This window comes from Pleuronectes platessa, chromosome 1 (assembly GCF_947347685.1).
Source record: "Pleuronectes platessa chromosome 1, fPlePla1.1, whole genome shotgun sequence".
In the NCBI taxonomy this organism is placed as follows: domain Eukaryota; kingdom Metazoa; phylum Chordata; class Actinopteri; order Pleuronectiformes; family Pleuronectidae; genus Pleuronectes; species Pleuronectes platessa.
The window spans coordinates 32,671,790-32,692,768 of record NC_070626.1 but is presented as its reverse complement, the minus strand read 5'-3'; the positions used below and the strand labels follow the sequence as shown (position 1 = coordinate 32,692,768).

The 20,979-nt window shown below is 46.6% G+C and overlaps 1 protein-coding gene across 4 annotated transcripts in view; it reads right to left on the bottom strand.

Annotated features, from left to right (window-relative positions):
- LOC128444960 (golgin subfamily B member 1) overlaps window positions 1–20,979 on the bottom strand; it is a 31,706-nt gene that overhangs the window by 4,014 nt on the left and 6,713 nt on the right. For 2 of the 4 annotated variants that reach the window (XM_053427686.1, XM_053427692.1), the window contains exons 11-23: window positions 20,705–20,820; window positions 20,350–20,467; window positions 19,731–19,822; window positions 19,496–19,646; window positions 15,805–15,911; window positions 15,338–15,428; window positions 13,759–13,892; window positions 13,558–13,605; window positions 13,110–13,219; window positions 12,616–12,784; window positions 12,428–12,532; window positions 485–11,815; window positions 153–232 (exon numbers count right to left, since the gene is read on the bottom strand). In XM_053427686.1, the coding sequence (XP_053283661.1) occupies window positions 153–232; window positions 485–11,815; window positions 12,428–12,532; window positions 12,616–12,784; window positions 13,110–13,219; window positions 13,558–13,605; window positions 13,759–13,892; window positions 15,338–15,428; window positions 15,805–15,911; window positions 19,496–19,646; window positions 19,731–19,822; window positions 20,350–20,467; window positions 20,705–20,820 (12,652 nt within the window). Of the gene's footprint in view, window positions 1–152; window positions 233–484; window positions 11,816–12,427; window positions 12,533–12,615; window positions 12,785–13,109; window positions 13,220–13,557; window positions 13,606–13,758; window positions 13,893–14,904; window positions 15,097–15,337; window positions 15,429–15,804; window positions 15,912–19,495; window positions 19,647–19,730; window positions 19,823–20,349; window positions 20,468–20,704; window positions 20,821–20,979 lie in introns of those variants that run through there. The other 2 variants (XM_053427701.1, XM_053427710.1) reach the window with 2 other exon arrangements.

Below are 20,979 nucleotides of genomic sequence, written 5' to 3'. Positions count from 1 at the left end.
CGTTTAAAAGACACCTTGGCACCTTAGTGTATCATTAAAGCGTACTTATGAATTATATTCCATTCCTTCCGACAACCTGCCTTAAATCCTACACAATCGACCTCAAACACAATTTGAATATGAAGAATGAAAGTTACATTTATCTACTTTACCTCAGATTGGCTGCTTCCTCCCGAGAGCTGCTGACTCCTTCCTGTGTCGTCCGGTGAGTTTGTTGAAGCTCGTTCGTCTCCTGGAAAAACAAACGATGAGAGAAACTTAAGTCAGAAAGTTTAAACATCTGAAACAGTTCAATTAAACACAGTTTCACAGACTCCAGAACATGTGCATCCCAACAGAAAAATACCATGCAGGTCAAAGCGATGGTATGGAGAAACAAAAAATGGGACCCTTCATGCTTCATGTCTTTCAGATGAAACCACAGCAGAGACAGAAAAGTGCAAGCAACAGCCAAACACACACCACAGGCGAGGACGTGACTCACCCGGCCGTCTCTCTCACTCTGGAGGAAACTGACGCCACCTCCTTCAGACTTCTCCACACTCGCGGTGGAGGAGGTTGTCTCTGGGCTCGAACCCTGTCGGGACTCAACCACTCGTTTGGTCCCGGCCAACTCGTCCATCAAGCGGTCGCGGTCGTTCTGGAGGCTGGCCATTGATCTGGAGAAGGCCGACAGCTGCCTGCTGTAGCTGTTGTTCTCCATGGAGACCTGCTTCAGGTCCCTCTCCTTCTCCGACAGGGCCTTCGTCAGCTCGTCCAACAGCTTGTTCAGCTCTGCGTCTGTGTCTTTGCTGTCCAGAGCGTTGACTTTATGAATGAGGATGTCCCGCTCTTTCGCAAACATGGCCAGGTCCGAGGTGGCGTCCTGCAAGCTGCGCTCCACCTTGGTCAACGCTGCCTGAGTCTCTCGGAGTTCTTCGTCATATCGGTTCCTCAGGACCTTGAAGTCTTCGATGAGCTGATCTCGGTCGTTCTGTAGAGCAGCCATGGCTTTGCACAGAGACTCGTTCTGAGCCGTCAGATCTTTACTTTGAGTTTTGGCCTCTGATAACTGCTGCTCCACTTGGAGAAGGTCTTTGGCGAGTTCTGCCACCCGTTGCTCAGCGGTCTCGTGCTCATTCCTCATCAGCTCCACCTCCCGCTCGAAGGTGTCCAGCTCTGAGTTGTATTTATCTTCAGCTTCAGCCAGTTTCTTGTCCGTCTCATTTTCGACCAGCCGCATGTTTGCATTGAGTTCATCATTTAAGGTTTTCTGAGAGAAGAGTTTTTGCTGGAGGTCGTTACACTCGGACGCTTTGGCTGCCACAGCCTCCTGCAAATCAGAAATCACTTTGCCCACATCTGTCGATGCTCTTTCAATTTTCTGAGTGGATATTTCCATCTCCTGTCTTGAAACTTGAGATATAAGTTTAGAAATCTCCTCTTTCAACGAATCGCTCACCTCTTCCTCCTTCTGCAGATCCAACCGAGACTTTCTGTGCTGCTTGTCCACTGCAGCCTTCTGGTTCTCGAGGTTTTTAATCACTTCCTGTTGCTTCTTCAGCAGCACCTTCAACTGGTTGTCCTTCAGAGACAACACTTGATTCAAATCCTCCCTGTACCGGACCAGCTGAGCCCTGAGCATCGCATTCTCAGAGTTGAGATCATCCATCTGATGAAGCAACTTCCTGATTTCATGTTTGAGGCCTTTGGCTGCACCACCTTCCCCGTCAGCAGAGCCGTCTTTGCCCTTCAACCCCAACTCACTCTTAGCCTCCAGGATTCTGTATTCTGACATGAGTCGCTCCCGCTCACTTTGTAAAGACACCATCGAGTTCTTGAATGATTCCATCTTTGCTGCCATCTGCTCCTTTTCCTGGACAGACTTGTTAGCTTTAATCTGCAGACTTTTGACTTTAGTTTCAAGTCCTCTTAACCCTTTATCAGCCTTTTCCCTTTGGTAGCGAGAAGACGTTAACCTGTCCTCGTAAACTGCGACCTGCGAGCGGTAGTTAGCCTGGAGCTGCTCCAGATACCCCGACATCTGTCCGTCTCGAGAGGACAACAGAGACGAGATCTCGGCATCTTTGCCCTGAAGCAGCGTTTTCAGTTGCAGAGAAATTCCCTCCTGTTTCTCAAAGTTAGCGCGAAGTTTGTCATTTTGAGTTTGTAGGAGGAGCAGCTGAGCATCCAAGTCGGTGTTTAACTTCTCCACCTGCTGGAGATTTAGCTGCACTCTGGAAATCACGTCCTCTTTGTCCACGAGCCGCCGGTTCAGCCCGTTTTTATCGCGTTCTGTTCTTTCCACCTGAGCGCTGAGTTCCTTCAGCTGCACAGTCATGAGCTCTGCGGACTCGCTCAGCTCAGCGTTGCTGGCGCTCATTACAAACAGCTGCCTCTGTTGTGCAGCAGCAGCGACCGAGTACTCGTTCAGAGTCCTCTCCAGTCTGGACTTGGTAACTCGTAGCTCATTCACCTCTTTGTCTTTCACTCTCATGTCCTCCAGGAAGCGTTTGATCACAAAGCCCTGTTCCAGCAGCTGGTTGTCCTTCTCGTTCAGAGTCTTCTGGAACATTTCGCTCCAGCGCTTGGTCGCATACGCCCCTTGAGCAGTGGAAGATAAAGCTGAGAGTTTGGCTTCATTCGTCTCAGCTGCTCTCTTCAGAGTGTTCATCTGAAGGTTCTGAGCGTCCACATGTTGTCTCAGTTCATTCACTTTTACACTTTCTTCATCTTTCAACTCTTTGAGTTCATCGATCTGTTGCTGCAACACAAACTGATTCTGCATATATGCGTTTATTTGCCTCTCGTCCATAACTTGTGGCAAATTTCTTTTCTCTTCAGACTTTTTACTTTGCTGGGACATTTCCAGAAGCAGCTGTTCTTTCTCAGACTGGACACTCTGAATCTTCTCTGCTGCCTCCTGGAGGAGATTTCTGTTTGTTATCAGCGCAGCTTCGACTTCTTGACTTCTCTCCTCCAGAGCCGAGACTTTCTCTGAGCCTTTCTTCACTTCTTTCTCCAGGAGGTCACAGGCCGACTGCGAGCTCTTCAAAGAGCTCTCTAATTCTAAAATCAGTTCCTGGTATCGGATACAGTTTTGCTGCAGTTGATTTATCTCCTGGTGCTTTTCTTTGAGCAGCTCTCGTAGTTCGTTCCTCACGTTCTTGGAGCCCTGGTTGCCTCTCTGCTCCGTCTTGAGTTTCTCCTCAAACCCTCGGACCAACTTGAGTTGCTCCTCTTCTTTCTCTTGTCGAACCTGATCGCTCCTCTCCTTAATGGCCGCCAGCTGAGACGCCAGCTGTGTGTTCTGGGTTTGCAAAGCGCAGACGGACTCTGTCTGCTCGTCAATCCTTTCAGAGTTCTTCAGGATCACAGTCTCCAAATACTCATTTTCATTTTTCACTTTGTCTGAAATCTCTTGAACATTTTCGAGCTCCTCCTGCAGCAGAGACTTGTCGTCCTCCAGGATTCTCACCTTCTCGTTCAGACTTATCGTCTCTTGGCTGCGACGGTAGATATCGTCCTTCAGCTCTTTGATGACGTCGTCTTTCTGTCCCAGCTGCAGCTCGTGATCGTTCTGTACCTCTTCAATTCTTTCAGACAGACTTTTCTTCTCCTTCTGTAACAAGTTGTTGATTTCCAACTGAGCGCCGAGCTCCGTTTTCTGAGCCTCGATCTGAGCAGTCAGAGAATTATTCAGTCCGAGTGCTTCATCAAGTTTCAGCTGCATGTTGTTTGTGTACGCGTTTGATTCCGTGTGCCTATTTTCCAAGGAGCTGCTTGCGTCTTCCAGCTTCTCCTCCAGTTGGCTTTTCTCAGCCTGTATCTGTGTAAGTTTCTCTCTGAGATCCTCTGAAGTCTCTTTAAGTCGACGCATCTCAGCCTCCAGCTCGGTATTTCTATCAGTCAGCTCGCACATCAATGTCTTCTGCTTTCCTTCGTGCTCAGTCAACTCTAGTTTGATTTTCTGATTCTCTTCCTCCAGGTCCTTAATCCTCTGCAGTTTCTCTTTGGAAGATTTTCTCATCCTCTCTTTAATACTTTCATTTTCTTCCTCCATGTCTCGGGCTTGCTTCTGTATCTTCTCCATCTCTGTCTCCTGGCTGTGTGCTTTGCGGACGGCTTCCTGTCTGTCTCGTTTGGCCCCTTCCAAAAGCTGTCTCATTTTGTCCATTTCACTGCTAACATTTTCATAAGCCTCCAAAAGAGATTCATACTCCTGCTTCAGCTCAGCGTGCCTGGACTTCCACTTGGACAGCTCGTCAGTTTGAGAGTCCTTCAGAGATTCCAGCTGACATGAGAAGGCTTGTTTCTGCTGAGTGATGTTTTCTATGGTGAGTTTCAAGCTGTCACAAGCCGCTGACAGACTGCGGTTATCATCAAGGATTCTATCGATTCTGGAGTTGAGCTCGTCTTTCTCCTCGTTCAGTGACGACACCGAGGTTTCCAGATCTGTGTTCTGTTGTTTCAACTTGACAACCGCTGATTCCAGGACAGAACATTCATCGGACTTGGCTTCGTGTCTGGCTGAAAGCTTTTCTGCTTCTTCCTTGAGTGTTGTAGTTTCCTTCAAGAGTTCTTTTCTGGAAAGTAAAGCAGCTTGTAGCTTCCTGGTTAGGAGAGTGATTTTGCTGTTTGCTTTGTCGCCGTCTTCTTGAGATTTCTGAAGCTCATTAGCCTCGACTCTCATTCTTTCAATGGCAGTTTCGTGCATGTTTAATCGCTGCTGTAGCTGCTGTTCAAGTGCAGCAATTAGCTCGTCCTTTTCTGCTACTCGAGCCTGAGAGACCAATAAAGCTTCGTCTCTCTCCTTCAGTCTCACTTCAAACTTCTCAGGCGTCTCTTGACGGAGCTGCTCGTTCAGCGTCTCTCTCTCCTTCAGCTGCTCGGTAAGCGCCGTCACTTCACCTCTGAGATCACGGACCGATTGAAAAGCATTTTCTTTTTCTTGCTTGAGCAAATCCAGAACCCTGTCTGTCTCGGTACAATGCAGATGTGCTTCTTCAAGCTCCTCTGTCAAAACAAGTTTGTCCTCAATGAGCTGCTGCTGAGTTTCAGTTAGTGTCTTTTGGATGGTTAACACTTCAAGGGATTTCTGTGAAACTGAAGCAAGAGCTGTCTCAAGTTCCACTTTCATCTGCTCTAAAGCAGCCGCCTTTTCTTCCTCTAGGATTTTAAACTTTTCTTCATTTGCGCTCATGTGTTGGTAAGAGATGTTCACCTGCTTCTCCTGTTGGGCCACTTCCTCAACGACCCTGATTGTTTGCTTATAATTCTCAATTTCTTCCGTTTTCTCTCGTACTTCTTCTCGTACTCTCTCCAGGTCGTTCTCGGCGAGATGAAGTTGTGACTTCAAAGCTTCGGTTCTTTGCTCCATGACTAAGATAACTTCCTCTTTAGTTGCCATCTCCAGTGACATCTTCTCAGCTTGGGATTTAACTGTTTCCAGCTCTGACTGAACGAGTGACAGAGAATGACACTGTCTCTCTTTCTCAGCCAGAGACATCTTCAGATCTTGAAGAGTTTTGTCCCGCTCCTCGACCAGCTGCCTCAAAGTGCCCAGTTCATCCTGATATGACAAAGAGGTTCGATGGAGGTTCTCCAGCTCCCTGACCTTCTCGTCAAAGTTGAGCTGGATGGCGTTCAGCTCGTTGGTCTGCTGACAGCGCTGCTCCAGCAGAGCCTTGTAGTCGTCTTTCAGCTCAGCCAGTTCTTGAGTTAATTTCTTTTCATTCTCTTGAGCTTTCTTCAGCGTCTCTTTGCGTGCGAGCAGAGCAGCCTGGGCTTTCTTCTGTAGAACGGCCTTTTCGGACTTCACCTGTGTGAGCTCATTTTCTAACTCCGCAGCAGCAGAGGAGGATTTCTCCTTTAACTCATTCTTACATGTCCTGATTTCATCTTGAAGCTGCTCTACTTTCTGGATCAGAACGTTTCTGTCTCGCTCAGAAGCTTTTTCAGTCTCTGCAGCGTTGGACTGCAGCTGCTCGATGACGGAGGTTTGGTCACTGAGTGTTTGCAGCTTTTCTAACAAACACATTTCTTTCTGATTCAACGTGCTCTGCAGATTTAGTTTTTCTGACTCTAACTGTTGGAGAAGTCTCTCGCTCTGTGTTTTGTGTTCTTCAATCTCTCCCTCTCTCTGTAGAATTGTGTGTTCAAGAAGAGAAACTTGTTCCTGATACATTTTGGCTGTTGCCTGAGCTTGATGTGTTGTTTCCTGCAGTTTATCCTGGAAAAGCGAAACCTCCTTCTCAGAGTTCACACTCTCTTCTTTCTGCTTTTCAAACTCCTGGAGTTTTCTCATCAGATCCTTTCTCACGACGAGAGCAGCTTGAAGCTTCTTCTTCACGCCGTCTTTTTCTTTGGACAACTTGGCGAGTTCCCCTTTCAGATCGTTGTTTTCCCGAAGCAGCTCGAGCTTCTCTGAATTCGTGGAGTTGATTTCACATTGAGAGCGAGAGATCGTATCTTCTAACTGCTGAAGTTTAACTTCTAACTCTTCACACCTTCTCGTGGACATGTCATGTGCTCGCTGCTTGTTTTCCACTTGGGCCATTAGGGAGGTTTTCTCCTCACACAGTTTCACTCTTTCGTTGGAGGCAGATTCCATGACTTGAGCGATGGATGCATCTTTATCTCTCATCTGCTGACTTAGTCCAGCGAGTAATTCCTTCTGCTGATTGATCTGAAAGCCCAGACTGTTAATCTGCTCATCTTTAGCTTGTACCGCACTGTGTAAAGACGAGAGTTTGTCAGCAGCTTCTCTCAGGTTCTCTGACTCAGCGCTGAGCTGCGTCCTCAAACGCTCCACGTCGTCTCGTAGAAGAGAAACTTGTTGACTCTTCTCCTCCTCACTCCTCCCTCCTTCATCAAGCGTTTTATCCAACTCATTTCTTAGAGCCTCTACCTCGGACTGATGTCTGTCCTCTAACTGTTTTATCATGTCCTGTAAAGAGCCTTGTTTTTTATTCAGAGCAGCTGCTTTCTCAGAGGAGGTTGAATCTTTGTCAGAGCGTAATTTTCTTTGGAGAAGTTTTTCTAACTCAATTTCCACAGTATTTAGATTCTGCTGCAAATCATGGTTCTCTCTATCCTTTTCCTGAAAAGATGCTAACACCTTCTCCAGTTGAATCCTGGAGGCTGAGGCCTCGGACTCTTTGGCGCTCAGTTGATCCGACCCTTGTCTAACTGAAGAGGAAGCCTCCGCTAGCTTCTCCTGCAAACTGTCCAAGTCTTGTTTCAACGCGTTCACTTTAACATCTTCAGATTTCTTTTCATTTTCAACACTTTTCAATTGTTCTGCAAGTCGATTCCTATCCTGCTTTTCTTTATCCAGAACTAACAGCCACTCTTTCTCTGAATCCTGCAGAATTTGCTCTATCTTTTGAATGTTTTCTGTTAACTGAGAAAGTTCTTCGTCTTTGGCACTAACCTTGGCTTGAAGGATCTCCCTCTCCGACACCATTTGCTCCATGTTCTCCTTCATGCTGCTGGACTGCTGCTGCATCTGAAGCTGCAGCTCCTCGTGCGATGTCCGGATCTGATGGTGACTGGTTTCCAGCTCTTCCTTCACCGCGAGGAGCTTCCTAACTTCCTCCTGCAAACGTGAACTCTCCTTACAGACGGTGTCAAGATGCTTCTGACGCTCTGCCGTCGACAAACTCATTTCCTCGCTCAGCCTCTTATTCTGCTCCTCTAGTTTTTGTATTTCTGAAACCAGCTGAGAAGCATGTTTAGCCTGAGCTGTGTACTGGCTGTTGATCGCATGCAGAGCCAGTTCCCTCTGCTCCAGGTTTTCTGTCAGCGCATTCATTTGTGCAGCGACCTGAAGGTGTTGGGATTTGAGCCTTTCTATTTCCACAGTCAGCAGAGACACACTAGCTTGGTGAGAAGAGAAAGCTTCTTCCTTTTCCTTTGAGAGACTTGAGTTCAGGTCTTTGGTTTTCTTGAGTTTGTGTTTCATATCTGAAAACTCGTGTCTCAGTGTTTCGATGGTGATCTTCGCCCCCTGATGTCCGTTATTGGAATCCTCCAGTAACTTCTGAAGGTTGGACACCTCATCAGCTCGATGGGACAGTTGCAGTCTCACGTCTTGCAGTTCCTCCAAGTTGGCTGCATATTTCTCTTGTAGGTTCTTGAAGGCACTTTGCGTTTCCTCTGCAGGCGTTCGGAGGTTTTCATACTCTGTGGACAGGAGCTGAATTTGACTCTGTAGCTGCGACACCAGCTCAGTGCTTTCCATGAACTGTGTTTTAAAGAGCAAGGACTCGTCTGCTTGTCTCTGGACGTCCTGAAGAGACTTTGATTGGTTCAAAAGAGCGGCTTCTCTTTCCACCAGGGCCTTCTTCAGGTTTTCAGATTCAGCCAGCTGTGCTTGGAGGGTGCTGCTGAGCCTTGAGACGGATTCTTCCAGGTGTGAAGTCTGTTCCTTCAACCTCTCAGCTTCTGCCTCTCGGGCTTGTAGAGTTGAATTAAGATTTTCGACAGCGGCTGAAGAATGACTCTGATATTCAAGGCTCGACTGTTCCTTATTCTCCAGCGTGTTCTTCAGGATGGACGACTCTGCAGTGAGGCTGTCAACGTGACCTCTGAGCTTCCTGGCAGAATCTTCCAGCTCGGACACTTTTGCACATAAACTCACTTTGTCTTCTGTGGTTTGCTTCAGCCGCTGCTCCTGCTCAGTGATTCTAGCGTTGAGCTGCTGGATCAAACTCTCCTCTTGTTTCAGCCGGTCGTCTTTTCCCTTCACGCTCAGATGAAGCGTCTCCTGCTCGGAGAGCGCCGTCTTGAGCTCCTGTTCCATACCGCTGACAGATTTTTGGAGATTTGCGACCTCTTCCTGTGCTTTGGACAGAACTGTCACCGTGTTCAGAAGTTCAGATTTTAATCTGGTATTCTGCTCATTCTGAGCCTGGAAGCTGTCTTTAAAATCGATGATCTCTGCTCTGCTCTGGCCGGCCTCTTGTGTCAGCTGACAGTTCTCTGCTTGGAGTTTCTGCACCTCCGCCTTCAGGTTGTTGATTTCAGCTTCCATCTCTGCGGCGTTCTCATTCATGGCACCGAGCTGAGCGCTGAGTGACATCACCGACTCGTTCCTCTTGTTCAGCTCATCCTTGTGGTTCTGAAACTCCTTTGACACTTTGCTTAACGTCTGTTCTTTTTGCTCTATCGTCCGTTTAGTGGATTCGACCTCAGCCTGCAGCTGTGATACAAGATCTTTCTGTAGCACGAGTTCCTTCTGATAAACGCTACATTCCTCTGCTTTCTGCTGAATCGATGCGTCTTTCTCCATCAACCCGGACTTCAAGACAGACGCTTGTTCCTGAAGCGCAGACACGGTGTCGTGAAGCTGCAGCAGTTGATCCTGATGAGCCTCCGACTGAACCCTCCGCTCTGTTAACGTCTGTTCTTTCTCACTCAAAGACATATTGAGTTGTGACTCTTGCAATTTTAAGCTGTCAACTTCCTCCTGTAAACTTTGAAGTTGTTCTTCTCTCTCTCTCAGGGTTTTTGACAGATTTGCACTTTCACTTGTTTTCTCAAGCAAACCTGCTGAATTGGAGAGCTCACTCTCCTTGAGGATATTCTTTAATTCATCCAGGGCAGCGCTCAGCTCCTTCTTCTCCGTCAACAAGCTGCTGACTCTCTTCTCGTTGTCTGAGATGTGGAGTTCTAGCCCAGCATTTTTTTCTCGAAGTAAACTCATCTCGGTGGTCAGCTCAGACACGGATCTGCTGTTCTGATCCAACTCGTCCTGTAGTCTCTGATTATCTTCTGTTAGTTTGCTGATCTTCATGCTCAGACTGGAGTTATGTTCCAGGGTCGTTTGAAGCTGCGAGTCAAGATCAGATGTTTGAAGAGCAAGCTCCTTCTCTCTGGACTCAGCAGCAGCTCCCAGTTGGTGGTTGTCCTCTGTGAGAGCCTGGATGAGCTCGTCTAAGCGAGTCATCTCCGTCTGCTTCACCTCGGCCTCATTCTGGAGCTTCCTGGCGTTCTCTTCCATGACACGGATCTGATCACTCTGAGTCTTGACAGTCTCGTTCATTACGTTCAGTTTGTCTTTGTGATTCTGACATTGTTGTGTCGCATTGTCCAACATTTCATCTCTGGTCTGAACTTGCAGTCGGAGCTGTGAGTGCTCCTCCTGCAGCTCGGACACCATGTTCTTCTGAGCTGTGATTTCATCCTGAAGACCTCGACACTCGTCCTGCTTCTCTTTCAACACGGCGACCTTCTCCGTTAACTCAGACCTCAGGCTGCTCTCCCGTCCTCGCAGCTGACCCAGAGTCTCCTCAGTTTGTGATCGCTGGTCTTGTTCGGCCTTTAACTGTGCGTGAAGCTCAGCAGAGGTTTTCTCCTTCTCAGCCACGTCACACCGGAGCTGCTCGACCTCCGAACTCAAGGTTTGCACATGTTCCTGCAGCTCGGTCACTTTCTCCTCCCGCTCCCTGAGCTGCTGGCTGAGGAGACTACATTTGTTGGTTTTCTCCAGCAGCATCTCTGAGTTTGAGTTTGTGCTTTGCTCAAGGACTCCGTTTAACTCGTTAACTTGAAGAGTCAGTTCCTCTTTATCTCTTTGTAGCCCCTCAACAACTCTGTCAATCTGTGAACACTGTGTCTCCAGCTCAGATATTTGAGCTTGTAAAGAATCCTTTTCAGCTGTGACGTGTGAAATGTTTTCCAAACTTTCGCTCACTTCCTCTTCAAGTGTGTATTTTTCGTTTGCGAAACAGCGCACTTGATTCTCCAGGCCGCTGTTGAGTTCCATTGCTGTCGTCACCGTATCATTGAGCTCTTTGACGCTCCGCCTCTGAAGCTCCAGCTCTTCAGTCAGCTGCTGCTTCTCCGCCTTCGTGCTTTTCAACAGGTTCTTGAGTTTGGAGATGTTTTCATTTTTGTTTTTTAGCTCATTGCTCAACTTTTGTTTCTCTGAAGTTTGTTTACCGGTCGTCTTTAGCTGCTTTTCCAATGTTTCTATTGTTTCCACTTTCTCTCTCATCTCCTCTCTGATCTGTGCTTCGCTCTGCACCTGCTCCTCCAACTGTTTGGACAATGTCTGGAGCTCATTCTTGTATTTCTCCACCTGTGCCAGGAGCTTGTTGTGCTCTTCCTTGAAGGACTTCAGCTCCTTTTCATACGTCTCTTCCTTGTCATGAAGCTGCTGCTGTAATTCCTCATTGCTGATGTTTTTGTCTTGGAGCTGTGAAACCAGTCCCTCTGACTCCTGCAGCTTCTCTGTGGATGACCTCAGCTGCTCCTTCAGCGAGGTGATGTGTGTCTCACATTCAGAGAGATGATGACGATGGCTCACAGTCTGTTTCTGAATCTCCACTCGAAGCTCCTGAATAGTTTTCTTGTCGTCTTCAAGCTGCTTTAACAGTTGTTCCACCTCCGCCTCTTTGGACTCTCTCTCCTCTTTGGCTTTGACTAATTCTGTCTCCGTGTCCTTGAGTCTCTCCACCGCCTCTGTGATCCTGCTGTTCAGAGACTGCTGGTCTGAATCCTGTGAGTCTCTGATGATCATGGCCTGCTGCTCCGCTCGCCTCAGCGCCGCTTCTACCTGAACCAGGTTCTCTTCTTTGAGTTTGATCTCCTGCTTCAGAACCGTGATCTGTTCCGTGTACTCCACCATGTTGGCAGAGAGGCTTGAAATCTCTTTGTCCTTTTCTGACACGACTTCTCTGAGACTGTCAATTTCCCGCTCACAGGTCTGAAGATCGTGAATGAGTTGGGCTCGTTCCTCCAGGTGGGCGGAGTTCAGTTTGTCCAGCTCCTCGTTGGTCTGATCCAGCTCCGTCTGTAAAGCTTCTATGGTGACTTCCTGCTTTTGTGTCTGAAAATGAGAAGATAAAAAAGAACAATAAACTTCACATCCATAGAACATTTCTCCACTTTCATTTTCATTATGAAAGTGTTGATTTATCTGATTAACGGCAAAAACTGCATGAAGGAAAAAATGACTGAACCCATTAAGACCTGAAGCCACGTCTGTGTGCTCCGTCCTTTAGAGCCGGATGAAAACTGTGACTGATGAAATACATCGTGAAGTACGCAAGTACTCGAGGGAAATGCATTATGGGAAATTTAGTTTGTATAATTTTCAGCAAACAAATCATAGATGAAACCGATGATGACAAATTAATTCCTACTGACCTGCTGACCAAGGCTCAGTCAGTAAGAGACATGTTTGAGAAGGAAGAAGAAGGGGGAGGAGTCTCAGCGAGTATATCTTATTAAGAATGTTTATGTGCTTTTAGGAAAAAGGCAATTTTTACATGAAAAACTACATTTTTAAGCCATCAATTGTTTTGTAAACAGCAGTTCTGTCAGCTCTTCAGAAAACCCTCTGGTTTCAGAAGTGGTTTCTGTTCGGAGCTTCAGGCCTTAATGGATTTAAGTGGAACAGAAATCATAAATATTGATGTTTTTGTTTGAGAAATCACACCTTCTCCTTCAGAACAGTAAACTTCTGCGTGAGGTCACAAACTTCGGTCTTTAACTCCGAACAGTGTTTCTCCGAGCTGCTGCATTTCATGGAGACGTTGTCGAGCTGAAAGGAGGAAAAGGAAAAGTCATGAACTACAGACGCACAACAAACAGAGAAGAATCCTTCACAACGCAGCTCAAACTCACAGTGTGCTCGGTCTGGAGGAGCCGGTCAGACACGTCTTTGAACTGAAGCTCTTTCTCGCTCAGAGATTCTCTGAGGCTGCCGATCAGCTCAAGTTTCTCCGACGTTTTAGCCAAAGTGTTTTCCTTCTCGATCAGAGAACTCTCCAGACACTCCTGTGTGTTACTCAGTCTGAAAAATACACAAACAGTTCACACGTCGCATCAGTGTCTGTCTGTCAGAAAGTGACTTTATCCACTTCTAAGTCCCATTTTTAAGAGACTGTTTAGATCTTGGTGGTTTTTAACGAAGCAGATGCACATTGAGATCTTAACTTATCAGAGAAACAAGCTGAGCAAACGTTTTTATAGAGATGCCCCCTGGTGGACACTATAACCAACTATCTAACAGTTGATGAATGCATATATTATAAGAAAGACAATTAGATTCTATTAGTGAGATTTGTGCTGCTGTCTTTCCATGTCATCAGATGCAGGTGTTTGCAGAGAGCTTTTACCCTTTGAGCTGCTCGGTGAGACTGGCGACCAGCAGCTGGTGTTTCTCTGCGTCTCTGCTCTGTTGACTTCGGATGCTGGCGAGTTGACTCTGAAGTTTCTCGGACTCGTTCTGTGGGACCACAACAACAAACATCAATATGCAAAGAGGAAGTTCAAACAGAACTGGATGAAGAAACGGTCACTGCACACAGACGAGGACGACAGCAGACGTCCCGGAGACGAGCGTCAGTGGACATGTGTAATCACCGGTCAGTTGTTTTTATCTTCACATGGTAACAAACACTGATATCCACCGTCTGTGAGGTTCACGACACCCAGTGAGTCTGCGACACATTGCTGCACTCGTTAAAACGTGATTCCACCAAAGTGTCCGAGGTTAATCAAGCACACCACACGTTAGCCGCCACCGCCAAAGGAGCTCTCTAGCGCACACAAGACCCAACACACCTGAGGGACCCAACATGGCTGCTCATCTTCATCTACATCAAACGTCACCTGTGTTAGAAGGGTTTGTTACAAAATCCCAGTCCTCAGGGGAAACATGCAATTCACTCGGCATTGACTCAACATCTTCACGACCGACAGTGGATAAGGAGAAGGCGTGTGGTTGGATGAGCTCCCGGGGGGGGGGGGGGGGGGGGGGGTTACCTGAAACGCCTCCATACGCGACTGCAGCTGCTGTCGATCCTCCAGATCCTGACAGCGCTCCTCCAGACTCAGGATCTGCTCCTGCAGCTGGTTCCTCTCCAGCTCCAGCTCCTCCACCACAGACCGCAAACCATCTGGAGTCACCAGGACAGAGAGCAGGTTAGAACAGGTGCTGGTGACATCACCGGGCGGAGGTGGAATTAAATTACAGACAGTTGAAGAATTAAAGGAAACAGAAACAAGTCTATAAACTGTTTTCAGACATGGACTCATGAACTTTTTCAGAAAATTGGGAGTTAGTGTTTGTCCCGTGAAGCAGCAGCCGGTTGGCGGGTCCGACTCGGGGAACATGGAACAGTAACATTAGGGAACTTCCAGGCGAGGGGCGGAGCCTGTAGAGCAGCAGGGGCGGAGCCTGTAGCGCAGCAGGAGGCGGGACATAGAGTATAAACTCTGCTGTGGAAAGATCAGTGTTGTTGTTCACAGCTCATCCACTCCGGCGTCGGCCCTCATCACCAGAAGATCTGATATCTCCTCGTGTTTCCAAGTGGACGTCTTCGTCTTCTACGTGTCCGGCTCCTCTTCTTCATCCTGAGATGTTTGTGTTCTTCCAGTTTCACGTCCGTCACGTGTTAGAAACCTCATCAACATGTCCACTCGCTCACTGGGAAGCTTCCACACATTGTCCTGCTGGTTCCTCACATGGACTCACTTTGACATGTTACACACATGTTACCAGGAGGCTGCAGGAGAAGATCCAGGACATGTTCAGAGACACCGACTCAGACGTCTGTTCTCACATACAGAACCTCCAGAACATGTGAGGAACATGTGAGGAACATGGGAGGAACATGGGAGGAACATGTCAGACTACAGTCCAGGTCTGAAAACAGCTTATTTGAAAGTGAAGATTAATTTACTGAAACAAGGCTTCGCTCCAAACAACCAAAACTTACATCATTCAGATTTCCATCTGGAACAAAACTATTTTCATTTTGTGTGTATTTTTCTTTTAGTTATTTTGTTTCTTGGATATTTGATGATGTATTTTTTGGCTTTGGGATAAGAAGCAACTTAAAAAGAACAGAAACAGGATGAGAAAAACTTGAAATGAGCAGAACATGCAAACAATGGAAAACAACTTACCACAGATGAGGAGCCTCAGTCACCTACACTTATACACTCACACACTCAGTGAGGTCATCCAGACAAACACTAGCCAGCTCAACCAGCATGCACGTGTCAAAAGAAAATACTGTCAACAGACCACAATGGAGACCAGCGAATGAATTGACTCAATAAATGAACCCAGAGTTAGTTTTAATGACCTGAGGATGAGCTTGTTAGAGTTTGACCCAAACACGTGGAAGAGAAGTCAAACTGAACCAAACACCAAACAAACAGCCACGATCCAACACGCAGTAAAACCAGTCTGGAGTTTTATGGTAAAAACAAAAATACCAACCCGAAGGCAACTTAAGTTTCCCAAAGTAATGTGCAGATGACTGTGTGCATGCCGGCGTAAACTGTCTAGCGGATCTCACACCTGTATCGGGGGAACTGTACTCGGGCCACCAACCTCCCATGTTCTCCCCCTCCATCGGGGCGGTGCTCTCCGAGGCGCCGCGAGGGTCCTGGAACTGGACCTGTCCGTCAAACTCAAAGTCCTCCTGCAGGGGGCGACACACTTTACTCAACCAGAGCAGCAACAGGTTCTCAAAACCTTTCTGTTTGTGCAGATTGAAACAGATCAGAGGTTCTTTGGCCAACTTCCTGTCTTTATGTGACGCTAAGCTAAGCTAAGCTAACCACTGCAGCTCTATGCTTCATGCACATACATTGGATTGTTAACGTCTTAGAAAGACAAATTACATCTCTGTCCCACTGTCTGGGCCCATTTGTGAGATCTTTCCTAATGAATTTAATGTCCTCTGTTTAAAAAGGAAAACCAAAATGGAGATTGTATAAATTAGTTAAATCATGTGATGACTTGTTCGTTAAACACATAAATAAAGAGGGTTTTTGTGTGTCAGCGTGTGCACGTACCTGCAGGCTGCGCTGGGCCGGGGCCGTTAGCTTCTTGGGCCTGTGTTGGCCGAGCCCCCGGGATTGAGCCAGCTCCTCCTCCAACTCCTGCTGCCGAGAGGCCAGTGCTGGATCGGAGCAGCCAGGAAAGAACCAGTCATCCTCAATCAGTTTTGTGCCACAGGGAAAGGGGAGGGTTTGCTTGAGGATGTGTTTATGGATGGGAGGAGGGTATAAAAGGGACCGGACAGCGTGACGGCAGAGTGAAAGACATAATGTGAGGACAAGCGGACAGAGACGGACAGTGGAGAAGAAGTGTGATGGCACAGATGGTGTTTGATGGTTTCCATGAAGAGGGAGATGAGGCACTTTCAACACCACAAATAAACTCAGTGAAAGAGAAACAGTTACATCCAGACAGGAACAGAGAATCAAGGATGGAGAAAGAGGAAGTTACTCAAACTCCAGGTTTGTGTTCACTCTTGTTTTTGCATGAAGCTCCTGAGCAACACTTCCAAAGCAACATTCTGGTCAGAGCCATGCACCGAGTTTGCACAGCAACAAAACAGCATTCAAACATGTGGGAGACGAGCAGGAGAAGAGGCTGTGGGGGGGAGGAGAGGACCCGTGTGTCTGAGTCACACTGAAAGACAACGTTTCCTCGCTGAGGATTCAACAGGGAGACCAGACAGCTATTTAGAGTGACACCAGAGGGGTGCACATCTGAGGGGGATTATGCTTTTATACGAACAGGATGCAAGCAGGGCAACGCCAAGAAGATTAGACCGAACAAAACACGTTCCCATCTGTTTTGTGACAGGCGGGTTCAGGTGTGTGGGTGGAGGGAGAGGGAGGCAGCTCAGAGCGAGAGGTGGGCGAGGAAGAGAAACAGTGAGTGGGTGAAGCTGTGGTCAGTGTGGGTTCAGGGCTCAGCTCAGACCGGCTCTATTCAGCAAGGATTCAAACGCACTATGACAATATACTGAAATAATGCATCAGATTATCTACACTCATTGTTTCTGTTTTCAGACATGGACTGAAGACCCGATTGTCTGTAGTTAGAGTTTCTCCTTCTCCTCTTCTTCATCCTGAGGTATTTGTGTTCTTCCAGTTTCATGCTGGTCACGTGTTAGAAAACTCATCAACACGTCCACTCTGACATTTTCCAGATATTTTACCAGCAGGCTGCAGAAGAAGTTCCAGAAAATGTCCGGAGCAACTGACTCATTAGTGTTCTAACATAAAGTTCATGTCTGAAAACCGGTTGAATAAAGTGAGTCTGATGCAGAACAGAGCCGGTCGGCCTCACACTGGAGGTTTCACCTCCACTGACCACAGCAGCAGAGATCAGGAGGAGGTGAGAGCAGGAGAGACACAAGCATTATTCATGAAACCAAACCAGTTAATCATTAGTTGTATTAGTTTATAAAGTGATATTAGTCAACTGTAAAGCAGGAGGGGGTTATTAATTAATCATGTCTAAGGTTGTGGTTTGGTTATAAATAACACAACAGACATGAACAAAGAGTTCTTGGTTACAGTTGATGGAAAAGCAGAAGCAAAGCAGAAGCAAAGCAGAAGCAAAGCAGGTACTGAAGCTAAAGTCTCTGGATTTAGATTCTGTTCTTAGGAAATAGTAAACTCAAACTTAGAAGCTGATTGACACCATGTATGACATCATCATTCTGAAAGATAAGCACCACAGCAGACCGATGAAATCTTAAAACCGGACACAACAATAACACTCCCAGCCTTATGAGTGATGGACTGAATGAGGAGGTGAATGAGTCACTAACTCGGTCTCACTTCAAGTTAAAGTCAGAGTGTTGACGTCTCTGAGGGTTTTCAGTCGAGCTGTGAAACTTGTGTGTGGACAGCTTGTTGCTGATTCACCAGTTTCACAAGCACTTTATATTGATTTAGTTGAACAAACATTTAGCTCTTATTTAATAATGAATGAAGATCAATTACGATCAATAGGACGTCATTAAATATCCCAAACATCTTTCAATTCTGATTGATGATCCTGAGCCTGAAATAAATGTTAAATCTGAGGCAGGACTATGATGAACTGAACTTACTTAATCAAACAAAACTTTAGAAAAGTTTCCGACAGAGACGCGAGAGCTTCTCTGGTTTCAAGACAACTTGAATGTTCTCTGACGACCAGGGTGAATTTAACATGGATGCAAACGCGTGGTACAAGACCAGCAGCCGCTCACTGGAGGGGAAATGTCCCTGCACTCCGACCCCTGTGTGTCTGAGTGTCTGAGTGTCTGAGTGTCTGTGTGTCTGTGTGTGTGTGTGTGTGTGTGTTAAAGGACCTTTAATGGAAAAACTGCACCTCCTACAGTCATAACCCAGAAGTGTAATTCACTGAGGAAAGAGGTGGATTTACAACAAACTTCACCATCAGCTCCAAAAGCCCTAAATACAGGAGGTCAATATGTTACTTTAATGATAAATAAGGTTTGATTTAAATGAGTTTACATGGAACTAGAAAGAAAGTGCAGGTTCCACTGGACGACACATAGAACTCCACATCGAATGAATCAGTTTAGAATTGGTTAAATTCGGTTTGTGAGGAAAACGGAGCAGTTAGAACATTTGAAAACATGAGATGTGAATGAGATGGTTTTTATCCACCTTCTGCAAAGTGAAGCTACAAACACACAGACACAGATTCTACATGACTGTTGTGTGTCTGCAGCATGTGATGAGGCACAGACACTCACTCATCCTCTTCCCAGAGTTAGTGCAAGTTTAGTTTCCTTCACAGAAGAACATTTTTTTGATTTGATACCAGGTTATTACCATTATTATTATTATTATTGTTATTTTAGTGTGACAACCCCAGAAATCAAAGGAAACAAAAGTAGGACAGAAGAACAAAGGGATGAAGGAATGGAAAAGAGGAAGAACACAGGAGAAAGGAAGAAGGAAATGGGCGGAGTCTAAAGTGCAGGCTGCCACTGTACTGCCTGCAGTTCAGCCTCGGTCCAAGTGTGAAGGCGAACTGCAGAGAGTGCAGTGAGCAGGAGCTGCACTGGAGGTGTGGAGGAGGAGCCTGCATGCACAAAACTGATGGGAAACTGTTCTGAGTGGCTGCTCCCATCCCTGGAGCAGGGGCTGGAGTGGGAGGGGGGTGGGGGGTAGGGGGGGTCCAGGAGATGGGAGGCAGCACAGGGTCAAACCGAACGCTCCCCGTTACCAAACAAAGAAAAAGAAAATGATGTTCAGTCAGACAAGTGGTCAACACAGACGAATCAGAGTTTGATGGTGGAGCCGAGTCGAGACAGAAAACAAACTGAAACTGGTTTTGTCTCCTGAGCGTCTGAACCAGGCTTTTAATGGAGCTCATTAGAGAATGTGTCTGAGATATGATCGTCCTGTCAACAGAACTTCAGGTGCACAGAGTTTCTCATTCTCGAGTCACGACCCACCAGTATAATCCAGCTGCTGCACACGATGAAGCACTAACTCACTCTCTCACTGACGCTCAGTAACAACGATCTAAAGCAGATCTCAGCGCTGGTTTAAATTCCCACACTGATATATTTAATTTAATTTTGAATAAGCTACATGATTATTTTCTCCTCAACCATGTTGCTTGTAAGTGGCTTTGGATAAAAGAGTCAGCTGAATGAAATGTGATGTGATGTGATGATGCGACCCTGGGATTCGGACTCACTGCTCTAACAGAAGCTCTTACCCTCTCTCTCCTCCTCCATGTGGCTGATGCGGAGAGCCATGGCCACCTTCTCCTCCTTGGCCCGGTCCCTGGCACTGACCGCCTCCGTGACCATCTCCTGCCATTCCAAGACCTGGCTCTGAGAGTCATCAGCACTTCCTGACTCGCTGGCCTGCGAGCAGAGAGGAAACAGGTCGTGAGGAGGCAGCGCCACCGAAGCAGCAGAATTAAAAGATGAACATCCTGGACCCCTGACCTGAGAGGTGGCCCTCTTAGTGAACTGCTCCAGGTCGGCCTGTAGACTCCTCTGCTGCTCCTCGTACACCACCAGCTTGGCCTCCAGCATTTCTAACAGAAACATCAGACAAGTTCATCTTCACATCAAAGTGACGTTATCACCTTGTTAAGGACGTTAGGTTGTCATTGCTGTTTGTCTGTCTGTCAGGAGGATTACACAAAAACTAAAGGATGGATGAGGTATCGTCCAAGAAAGAAACCATTAGTGTTTGGAGAGGATTTGATTTCACTTTCTTAAGATCGAAACAGATCAAATATGTCATTAATTACCAAGGCTGCTTTTAAAGAAACCAAAAACAAACTGAAACATTTTAATTTCCAGCTTATCTGGATCAAATGTTAATCTAGAGCTGCTCAAAGGTCAAATAAATAAACTTATCTTTAGTTTCTGCCTCTCAACTACATGAGAATGGATATTAAGCCTGTGTTAAATGTGTCTACATGGTTTATGCATGTGATCTCAATCAGTACAGGGTGATAAGAGGCCAATCAGTGGAGGTAAGTGGACTCTGAGAGATCTTCTCATAGATTTAACCACGAGTTCCAGGGAACCATCCTCTCCGGGTTGGTTTGGTTACCATTCTTTGTCTTGAGCTCCTCGTACTGCTCCACCTTCCAGAGGTTTTCCTCCCTCTCCTCCTCCAGAGCCGTGACGTGACTCCGCAGGGCCGTCAGATCCGGGGGGGCGCCTCCAGCCTGAAGAGGACAGAGCAACCGTCTTTTAAATGGGTCTTTTTTTACTTAGAAGACGTCTTCCTGCTTTCTGATGTTGTTTGGAATATTAGTAGGGAAACAAATCAAGTTTGAGATTTGTCAACATTTTCTTTTGGATCATTTAAAAAAAAACTTTTCAATACATCTGACAGCAGGTTGATTTAAATTGGAAAAACCTCCAGGCTTCTCTAGAAGAGAACAGAACGTTGTTAGGTTTACTTGGCTTTTCTTCAGCTCCTCCTCCAACTGTCGGATCCGAGACTTCGACCAAGCTTTCATCTTCAGGAACTTGGCGTCTGATCTGCTGGCTTCATCAGTCTTCTGCTTTGCTTGTGCTGCAAAAATAAAGAAATGCATTTAATTTGGTGAAGAGATCTCACTGATTTTGTTGAGGTCTCATCATTCTATGATTGTGGGTTTGATGACATCGTTGTATTTGACCTGGTTTACTGGTAAATGTGCTGAAAAGTGTCTCCTTGGATGCACAGAACATA